Source organism: Protobothrops mucrosquamatus, unplaced genomic scaffold, assembly GCF_001527695.2.
Source record: "Protobothrops mucrosquamatus isolate PMUCROS unplaced genomic scaffold, P.Mucros_1.0 scaffold2717, whole genome shotgun sequence".
Lineage (NCBI taxonomy): Eukaryota > Metazoa > Chordata > Lepidosauria > Squamata > Viperidae > Protobothrops > Protobothrops mucrosquamatus.
In genome coordinates this window covers 33,304-44,786 of record NW_015388760.1, presented here as the reverse complement: position 1 = coordinate 44,786, position 11,483 = coordinate 33,304, and the positions used below count along the sequence as shown (strand labels likewise).

General features: G+C 39.0%; 1 protein-coding gene across 1 annotated transcript in view; it reads right to left on the bottom strand.

The window, feature by feature from the left end:
• Positions 1 to 10,616, bottom strand: part of LOC114923274 (protein KASH5-like) — a 79,238-nt gene extending 68,622 nt beyond the window's left edge. The window contains 2 exon segments of the mRNA XM_029286020.1: positions 1,558 to 1,674; positions 10,544 to 10,616. Of these exon segments, the coding sequence (XP_029141853.1) occupies positions 1,558 to 1,674; positions 10,544 to 10,616 (190 nt within the window).
• Between the last annotated feature and the right edge of the window lie 867 nt (positions 10,617 to 11,483).

Here is an 11,483-nt window from a genome sequence, read left to right as displayed (position 1 = left end):
AACATTATGGAAGCACAAGCAATAGAACATAGTCAAACTAGAGTCTTGGACTTCAAGAGAGCTAATTTCAATAAACTTAGAGAGGGCTTGGGAAGGATTCCATGGATGAGAATCCTCCAGGGGAAAACAACTCAAGAAGCTTGGGAAATTTTGAAAAGCAAGATAATAGAAGCCCAGTCTAGCTCAATACCAACAAAGAGGAAAAATAACAGCTCTCAAAATAAACCAGCATGGCTGCATAAAGAACTCTCTGATAAATTGAAAGATAAAAAGGACAAGTATAGAAAGTGGAAAGAGGGGCACATAACTAAATCAGAATATCAACAAATAGCCCGAGCCTTCAAAGATGAAGTGAGGAAAGCTAAGGCTCATAATGAACAAAGGCTTGCGACCAAAGTCAAAAATAACAAAAAAAGCTTATGTATACCATCTTTTAGTCTTTGCAAAAAGGCAGCTGGGGATTCGTCCTTCTCTTGTTCTTTTTTTCCATTGCCGGCAATGGGGTGGGCGTGGTTTTGCCATGACACATCCGGCCTGCGGGCCAGCAGTTTGACACCCCAGTGCTAGCAGGTAAAAATTTGATGGAAAAGAAAATGAAGCCAGAGAATCCACTGTTTTTTTTAACTTGGCCCACAATAAAGATAGCCCATACACAAACCTCCTTATTGTGGGAGAATAAGGACTGTAATGGGGTATTTATGTTAGCATTCTTTTCTGTCACCTCAAGGACTGGTGGATAGCATTTTTACTGAGCTACTAGGAAGATCCTACATTACTTCAGCAACTGCTGAGTGATGCTATGAAAATGCTTTAAGTCTAGTGACAAAATGACTTAAGTCCTTGAATGCCCTTTACCTACCCATCTTACAAAACTTATTTTAGTACAGAACTCACCAGTTGGAATGAGAATCTGCATATAACCAAAAATCACTGTCAGCCTGGACTCTGTTGTATATGCTGCTATACTACACAAGCATGAAAAATTATATGTTAGTTTCTTCATCATTTTAGGTTTCATTTGTTTTTCAGGCTTGTATCCCTCATAGAATGAAGATATACTTGGATAATGACTAGCAAGATCTAAGACTAGAAAAATACAGGTAGTCTTCACTTAACAACTGGAACTTTCTGTCCCTTAACAATTGAGAGTGGTAAGTCTGTCACTAAGCAACATGATCATTAAGTGAGATGTCACATGACTGCGACTTGAGATTTTACTACCAGCTTCTCCATTGACTCTGCTTGTCAGAAGCTGCCTGTGAAGCGCACAAATGGTGATCATGTGCCCATGGGGATGCTGCAACTAAGTATGAGAATCAGTTATAAAGTTACTTTTTCAGTGTCATTGTAACTTCAAACAGTTGCTAAACAGGCCAGTTGTTAAGCAAGGACTACCATTAAATCAAACCCCATTAAACTGAGATTAAATTTTCTGTTTGAGTACATTGGTAAAATAATATGGCACATCATTATATTCTCAAAAATTCTTACCAAAGCAAAGAGGAGCTCTTTGATTAAATGCTGAGTGCTTCCAAATGATATTAAAATGCTTTTTACCTGTTTCTTCTGGATCACATGCTTTGAATGTGCATTTTAGAACATGTTCTTCCGAGTACTGGCCTGCATTCAAAATGATATTCTTACTGCTGATACCAATGCTGTCCCGTGGCATTGCTAAGGAATTAGGAAGTTACATTTAATAAAAATTTGGATGTTTTTCTTAAGATTTGCTCAATTTATTCTTGACCTTTCTTCTCTCTTTAAAAAAAATCAAAGAAGAAAAATCTTAACTGGATCTCTATGGTCAGTGGTTCTGAACTTTTTCATAGGTATAACTGATTCTGAACTCCATATCTTTTAGCTGTATAAAAAGACTGCTACCTTTTTCTTTTGGAACATACATAGTGTTAGACACCAAAAATAGTCACAAATTGAAATCCACTCTGTTTGAGTTACAAATAGAAAAGAAGTTTATTAGACTTCACAACAAAGTTTAAAAGGTAACGGTTTGCAAAGCGTGGTGGATTCAGGAAGGCAAAATGCAATGTAGCCAAGCACTGAACCACACCCCAAATTCCAAAATCACATATTATTATACATCCTATCGCGACACCCCATTCCCTCCCCCATGGCCCCATTGGCTTAGGCTTTGGAGGTTACAATCTATCAGAAGCGCCTAAACAGAATACATTATCTCCGCCCCTGTTTGCTTACATTATACTAATAAGATCCCTCCCCTACTATCCTGTTTGCTCAGACCATATATGTACATGCTTATCAATTCTAAAGGAGAGATGTCTCCCATCTTCTACACCTGTTAGATCAAGTAGGGGTACCAGGTACCAGAAAGTACTTAAAAACAATTCCTAGATGGTGACTCACACTGGGACCCACAGTAACTCCTGTCCCCCGCCCCCCGCCTCCACCTGAGGCTTGTATTTTCCCTATATACTCAAAGCATCTACTCAGGCAATTGATTATAAAATGATAATTATAAAATATAAAATATGATTACATGATAATACTAAAAGTATATATATATTTATTTTTAAATGTCCTCGCTACTTCCAGTTTTTTCCACAAATCCACCCTTTTTCTTTTTACCCATTCTTTAAAAATAAAACATTAATTTTTTTCCAAATTTCTTTGTATTTCTAATGTCTTTTCATATTCTACAAAATTAGTTTCTTCATTGATTTGTGTAAGGTTATACATTTTTCTCCCTAGTGATTCCTTCTGATTACTATGTATTATTCCTTCTACAGTACTTTGAACAATATTCTTAATGAGAGAGATGAGACAGGGTAAAAATATTAATCCCATAATGATTATTACAAGCATGAATAAAGCTTGCTTCCAGTTTCTAAAAATTCCCCCTAAAAAACCCCCTTCATCTAAAAGAGCAGTCCAAGTCTGGACTGGAACATGTACAAGTTGTCTCATTTCAGTGGTTAATTGCTTCACCACTGTACCTGTTTCATCTATTTGTAAGCAACAATTAGTTAAATTAAACTTCCCACATACCCCTCCTTCTTTAGCTAATATATAATCTAATGCTAATCTATTTTGATACACAGCCACTCTAAGCTTATCAGTAGTTTTTGCCAAAATATTTAAAGCAGTATCTATTTTTCTTCCAGCTAATTCTAATACAGCCTGTAATCTTATTATTCTATTTAACATATAAATGGGCGTTCTCAGTGCTTTTTTTCTAAAAAAAAAAAAGGTGCCGGAACTCACACACATCATACAACCCGCCTTGCCTACCCTACAAGGTTCCATCCAAAAAAGGTGCCGGAACTCCGTTCTGGGTGTTCTATGAGAAAAAAAGCCCTGGGCGTTCTATATCCCCAAGATCCATCTTCGGCCCAGGTAGCAGGCCCATAGATGCACACAATCTTTTCTGGTGTCCATTCATTTCCTCTCATTGTTTCAACATTACATGTAATATCTGAATCAATAGATCTTTTATAGCGATCTAAATAATCGTAAATAGGGATTCCCAGTGTCTGTTTAGTTCTTAGGGGTAATAAAAAGAAAGATGGTTTAATCCATCCTAAAACACATGACCCACCACAGTTACCAGGCAAACTTTCATAGGCTTGGTTCCCACAAATCCAATACATATTTTTTGGGGCTATCCATTTGCTGTTATCTGTTTTATTTAAATAAGTTCCCCATTCAGTGAAATTAAACTTTTCTGGTTCACTTTGATTCCCTACACTTGTCCATTGTTTATATTTACCATCCCAATATCCCAAACATATCAAATCTCCTACCTTTTTAGTTCCATTTCTCTTAAAACAGTTTTTTCCTACTAGATTAGGACTTAGGGTCCATATAATCTGTTGGTCATTTCCAGATCGCCCCGTAATATTTCCTTGCTTAGTCATGTTGTTGAAGATCACTGGGTCTGCTTCTAATGCTTCCCAAGGCCACTGTTGTCCCATATTAGTTCCTCCACATACAAAACAATTTTTAACGGTCAAGGTTTTGGCTATATCCTCGGCCATATCCATAAACAAGTTACTTGCTTTCTCACTAATATCTATTTCCTTTTCCAATTGTCTTAAAGTATTATAAACTGACCATCCTATTGTTTTGACTTCCCCTGCATATATCTTTTCTTTCTTTATAGTAATATAAGTTGATGGATCTAATCCTGTACCATCTATCCCAAATCCATAACTTACTACTTCAGCATGGTTGTTAGTGATTTCCAACTCCATTGTATTAGTTCCGTATATTCTTTTAAATTTGGTAATACCACTACATCCTGGATAACCCCCTCCAGTGTAATCACACACACAACTCCACCCTGAACATTTAATAGATCCCCCACAAGGTGACCATTGATTGGGGTTCCCATTTGCAAAGTTCAAATTAGTGGGTCATATATATTTATGATTTTGTTTATATGCTGAGATCCAACTAGAGTCCCCACACTTTGTGGCGAGAGGAGATAAACTTAATATTGTACATGCATCAAACCGTATTAAAGCCTTTTCTGTCCCCTTTTCTAATATTTTAGTGGAATTAACATATATTAATCTTCCTTCACCTTCAGGTCTCTGTCTCACTCCTATTTTAGCTAGACCTACATATATACTAAAATCTAAATATGTTGGCATTGATGGATCATAACATTGTATCTTCTTGTCTTCTCCCTTACAAACTGAATATTGTGTTTTATTTAATTGGCACATAGATTGAAATATACATCCCTTAGGTGCTTGGGTATGATATACCAAGGTTTTAATTACTGCATTCCCTTTGGTGGCGTTCGTAATGCAGGCTTCACATCCTTCTGTTTTTGTTGCTTTCCTATATCGTTCTCTAGAAAGGGAGAGATAGATAACCATGGACAAGTATACAACACTAAGGATTTGCATTTTAGTCACTCTTCCTCTATATCTAAACTTTGATATTTTCTAAAGGCTTCTTGTTGTTCTTCCTGGACTAGTTGAATTGAAGGAGTATCTTTGAAAGTATATCTTACCACTCTGGTCTATATCTCAGTATATTCCTCAAAAGGTTTCAATTTCTTCTCAATGAGTACTATATCACATGGTCCAAAATGTTCTTCACATCCGGTGCATCTTACACAGTCAATACAATGGAAACAACAACAACAATCAACATAGCATTTACAGTCACAGTACCAACACATCAGGTAAAATATTAAGTTCTTGAATCTCTCGAGGCTGTTGGGATTCTGGGCACAATATGGATGTGAATTCGTTCCTGGTCTGGCACACAATCACAACTCCTATAAGACAAAGAGATAGCAAACCTAATCCCACCCAGTCATATAGATCTGGTTTGGACATTCGGTTACTGTCGCTTGAGAGTGATCTTTAAAGGTTCTGGATTTGGAACACAGGTCCACTGTTCTTTTGGTTCAGCTACTGGTCCCTTCACTCGTGTGTAGTGGGTCCACCCTTTTTCCGCCGTCCGGACTGCGGTTTCAGAGGTCAGCAACACTTGGAACTTAGTTTGTAATTTTTCCTCCTTCCAACTCCGGATCAGAACCCAATTCCCCACACAGATCTTATGGACAGGAAACTCCAGAGGCGGCATCTGCGCCAGCAATCCTTGCCTCCTGCAATGATCAAGATACTGGGACAGTTTATGCACATAATTTCTCATCACTTTATCTCTGGTAGATAATGAATCCATGCAGATTTCTCCAGGTGGGAATCCCACCCCATATAACAATTCATACGGTGATAGTCCTATGCCTTTCCTTGGCTGAGTCCTAATTCTTAGAAGAGCCAAAGGTAAGCATTTGATCCAGGGCATCTTTGTTTCCAAGATTAGTTTACTGATTCCTTCTTTTAATTTTCCATTAGCCCGTTCCACTTTACCACTAGAGGGCGCATGCCAAGGTGTGTGAAACTTCCAGTTTATTCCCAATGCTTCCCCAATATTTTGCAGGATTTTCCCAGTAAAATGACTACCTTGATCACTATCAATTTGGGTTACTAATCCATATCTTGGAATAATGTGTTCCAATAGGATTCTAGTAACCGTTTTAGCTGTAGCATTCACGGTGGGAAAAGCCTCAATCCATCCTGTTAAATGATCAATGATTACAAGAAGATATTTATAGCTACCCACTTTAGGTAGTTCAGTATAGTCCAGTGATGGCGAACCTTTTAGAGACCGAGTGCCCAAACTGCAACCCAAAACCCACTTATGCATCATTGGGTGCCGGGTGGGCGTGGCCCATGGGGTGGGTGTGGCCCATGGGGTGGGCGTGGCCCATGGGGTGGGCGTGGCTGCGGTGGTAACAGCAGACTGAGTGGGACTAAAAAGTTCAATCAATCAATTCCAACTTTGCACGATCTTTTTTTTTCCCGCGAGAAGTTGAAATTGACTGATTGATTGAACCTTTTTTTTTTTGTACACGGCGGCGGAGGTCTAAAGCGAAAAGGTTTTATAAAACCCAGCTGAAGGCCTAGGACTGGGGCGACGGCACATGTGCCCACAGAGAGGGCTCTGAGTGCCGCCTCTGGCACCCGTGCCATAGGTTCGCCACCACTGGTATAGTCTATTTGTACACACTGAAATGGTTTAAATGCTGGAGGTCTTCCCCCTGCTGGCTGCTTTCTTAAAGCCTGTCTGTTTATTTTCTTACAGACTAAACATGATTCCACCACTTGTGCTGCAATTGTATAAATCCCAAAGCAAGCATACAATTTCAAAATACAATCTACTAGAGCCTTTGTTCCCCAATGACTTCCTTCATGCAAATATGCTATTAATTCTTTAGCAATCACTTTATTGATTACTTGTCTACCATCCGGTAGATGCCAAACACCACCTTTCCCCTCCTGTCCCCCTGCTTGTCGTATTCGCTCTTTTTCTTTATCATTAAATATTGGAACTTCAATCTTTGTTTTAACTTCCGGTATCAATGTGTTCATAATAATTTCATTGCTTGCTAATTTAGCTTCCTCATCAGCCAATCGATTTCCAATTATTTCAAAGGAATTTCCTTTTTGGTGTGCATTAACATGTACTACTGCAATTCTTTTAGGTTGTTCTAAGGACATTAACACTTGCTTAATTAATTCCTCATGCACTAGTTCTTTCCCTTTACTGTTGATCATTCCCCGAACCCTCCATATTTTTCCAAAAGTATGGACCACACCAAAGGCATATCTAGAGTCTGTATATATATTTCCTATTTTACCTTGCAACAATTTCAATGCCTGGTTTAGGGCATATAATTCGCATGTTTGTGCTGACCAATTAGTAGGTAGGCTACCAGCCTCCAATAATTCCTTGGTGTGTCCATTCACAATAGCATATCCATTTTTCCTAATCCCTGCCTCTACTTGGGATGACCCATCTATAAACAAAGATTCCCCTTTTTCCAAGGGACATTCCTCCAGATCAGGTCGTATTTTTGTTTGTATCTCAATTACTTCAGAGCAGAAATGCTCCAAATTCTCTTCACTTGTTTGCGATTTATTCACTAAAAATTGAGCCGGATTCACATTGTGATCCGTTGTCAAAACCAAATCATTCTTTTCCATTAAAATAGCCTCATATTTTAAGATTCTCGAATCAGTCAACCAGCGACCTGCTTTTTGCTGGAGAAGTGTTCTTACTTGGTGAGGTGTGCTCACAATGAGAGCCCCCACAAAAGTTAATTTTCTACTTTCCTGTACTAAGAGGGCTGTTGCTGCTATAGCCTGTACACAGACTGGCCATCCTCTTACTACAGGATCCATAATTTTTGACAGAAATGCTACAGGTTTGCATTGACCCGCCCAGGTTTGAGTCAAAACCCCATAAGCTATTCCCTCTTCTGCATTTACAAACAAATGAACGGGTTTGTCTAGATTGGGAAGGCTCAACACAGGAGCTTGGGTCAAAGCTTCTTTAATTTGCTTAAAATCTTCTTTTTCCTGATTTTCCCACTCCAAATCCCATGGTTCAGATTCAATCAATTTAGCATACAGAGGTTTAGTTAGGCTAGCATAGTTGTCAATCCATAACCTACAATAGCCTACCAGACCTAAGAATTTTCTCAGGTCCTTTTTATCTTTAGGAAGAGGCTGTTTAACCACCCCTTCAATTCTATCCAGTGTTATTTTTCTACTGCCTTTACTTATCAAATGTCCCAAATACTTCACGTCTCTTTCAACATATTGTAGTTTCTTCTTAGAAACCCTCAACCCCTTTTCTCCCAAAAATTCTAGCAATTTATCAGTTGCCTCTTTGACTTGATGTTGTTTCTTTCCTGAGATTAATAAATCATCTACATATTGTATCATGTATGTTTCTCCAGGGACCTGGAATTGTTCCAATACCTGTTCCAAAACTTGTCCAAACAGGTTTGGAGATTCCGTAAATCCCTGAGGAAGCACAGTCCATTGATATTGTTGTTTCCTTCCTGTAAAGGGATTCTCCCATTCAAATGCAAATAATGGACGTGATTCCTCTGCTAAGGGGCAAGCCCAAAATGCATCTTTTAAATCTACCACACTGAACCACTGGTGTTCAGGTGGAATGTGTCCCATCAAAGTATATGGGTTTGGAACTACAGGGTGTCTAGTCCTCACAATCTGGTTCAGGAGCCTAAGATCCTGTACCATCCGAAACATTCCATCTGATTTCTTTACAGGAAGTATAGGTGTATTAAAAGGTGACATGGTAGGTTCTAATAAGCCATCTTTCACTAGACCATCAATTACAGGTTGTAGACCTTTCTGACCCTCCATTGACAATGCATATTGTCTCTGTCTTACTACTTCATCTGGATTTGTTAATTCTATTTTTAGGGGTTCAATTTGAAAACCTCCCCTGTTTCCTTCCCCAACCCACACCTTTGGGTTTATCCTCTTTTCATCTTCTTCTGTTAATACAAAAAGAGGATTCATTTCTTTCTTAAATGTAATTGTAAGTCTACTAAATCTGCTTTGAGAACTACCTAAAAATTGGAATTGGTGCAGAATGTAACCATATAACCATACCATCTGTATGTCTATGGAGATTCTCAGTCATCCAGGTCTTAGTTATCCCAAAGGTGCTTTTTCAGGAGGCAACTGCAATTTTTGTTCTTCTTTGAAGACGTTTCCCTTCTCATCCAAGTTTCTTCAACTCTGATTGGATGGTGGGGAATGGAAGGATTTATATTCCTTGCAGACAGCTGATCATTTGCATTCTTTTAGAGGGTCGTTGAGGCCACTTGGAGGTTTGTCTGTGTCCAAGGCTCCATACCCATTTACACTACTCTGGTGACCCTGAGGCCAGACAAACCTCCAAGTGGCCTCAACAATTCTCTAAAAGAATGCAAATAACCAGCTGTCTGCAAGGAATATAAATTCTTCCATTCCCCATCAATCAGTCAGAGCTGAAGAAGCTTCTTGGATGAAAAGCGAAATGTCTTCAAAGAAAAACAAGAAAGTCCAGTTGCCTTTTGAAAAAGCACCTTTAGGACATACCATCTATATTAGGAGTCCCCAACCCCCAGTTCGTGGACCAGTACCAGGCCGCGGCATGCCAGCAACCGGGCCGCACAAACAAGCAAAGCCCCATGGGCAAGATGCAGGCAGCACACAAAACCATGCACCCTCCGGTCCGTGGAAAAACCTCTCTCCACGGAACTGGTCCCTGGTGCCCAAAACGTTGGGGATCTCTGATCTACAGTATATTGGCTTCTAATAGTGTTGGTTTACCCTTTAAACCCCTAAATAATTGGTTCCTGGTATTTGCAGAACCATCTCTTTCTACCCAATTTGTTTCTGCTCGTTGTATATGTTGAGGGTTCCCAGAATACACAAGGTGAAATCTAGGAGAGACCTGAAGCAGTTTCGCTGTTAAGGGCTCGATTTTGTGGAATAGACTTCTTCTAGATGTCACACTGTCTTTAAAAATAACCCTGCCAAATGGAGTTTTCCCAAAGAGCTTTTGAAAAATTGATATTCCCTAATATGGATTGGTTCCATCGCATTTTAAAATTTACTATTGTTTATTTTAATGTTCAAGTTTAATTTTATTGCACTTTTTACATTTTGTGCATTATATTTTTATAATGACAAGTTGCCAGAATTGTGCAAGTTTGGTAGCACATAAATTAGATATACTCCTATATTTAAATAATCAATAGCTTTAAGAATAAACATTCTTTTGATTCAACGTATGAGCAAAAAATAGAAATCTTATGCAGGTGCTGTAGAACAGCAACTGGCAAAGCCGGGGGGGGGGGGGAAGCAGGGCATCAGCTTAGAGTCTCTATGTAGTCACAAGAGGTCAAAGACCAACCCCCCCCATGCCACTGACCTCCAAAAACTTGCATATCCATAACCCAAATAAATCCTATGCATATCTCATCCAACTGCCATAATGGTATCTTACTGAATGTTTCTCATTCAAGTGAAATTGGCAGCCAGTTGTATCTAGAACTTTGTCATAAAAACTAAAGTATACATTAATTTTAATAGAGTTAAATAGGAAGTGATAATGGTTCATAAAGCATTAAATATAAACTGCTATAATATTAACAATTTCAGGAATAGCTAATACTTACTATCTGTTGACAAAACTGCAGTTAATTGCACAACTGCTCTATTCTCAAGAGTGTTGTTATAAGCATGATCCATCATCACTAACAAGTACTTCCTCACTGAAAGCTTTGATCTACAATAGAGTTCCTTCACAGGAAAAAGATGACATTTTTATCGTCTTGTAACAAACAAACCACAACTGTTCTAAAATCTATAAAAAAGAAGCCTCTTTAGCTAATTACACCAGGGTTTTTCAACCTTTTCACCCATTGTACCACTTTTAGGATATGGCAACATCTGAGTACCACCAGTCGCCTAGCAAGGTGTCAAAAACTTGATGATCAAAAAAAAAAAGGAAAAAAGTGATAAAGTACAGGTAGTCCTCGACTTACAACAGTTTGCTTAGTGACTGTTCAAAGTTACAATGGCACTGAAAAAAGTGCCCCCCAAGCCACAGCTGAGCAAGACACCTGCCTGCCCACCCGGCGGTGCTCTTCCTCCTGTCCGAGGTTTTCATTGTTGTGAGCATTTCTGTTGAGGATTGGCAGTGGGGGTGCGGTGGGGGTGTTCTGTTCTTCACGTTGGTAGGCATTGAATAGTCAGAGTCATGCACAGATAAGTCTTTATTCAAGTAAAATAGAACAACAAAATGGCTCCAACCCCTTTTATACAATCTCCCTGGGGCGTCGCCAGCCAATCATTGGAACGGCCTTTCCCGCTCAAATTGCATGCTTATTCATTCCTTGCAGACAGCAAGTCTCCCCGGGCAGACCACGTGATCTGCTGATTGTTCTGGTGCAGCTCCCTGCACCTGCTCTCAATCAAACCCAGTACATAACACCCCTTCCCACTTGGTTCAGGATTACATACTTGTTATTGTATAACACTACACCATTTCCATACACAATACAGCAAAACACACAACATTATAGGTCTTTGCCTCCCAATACAGTATAACAACAA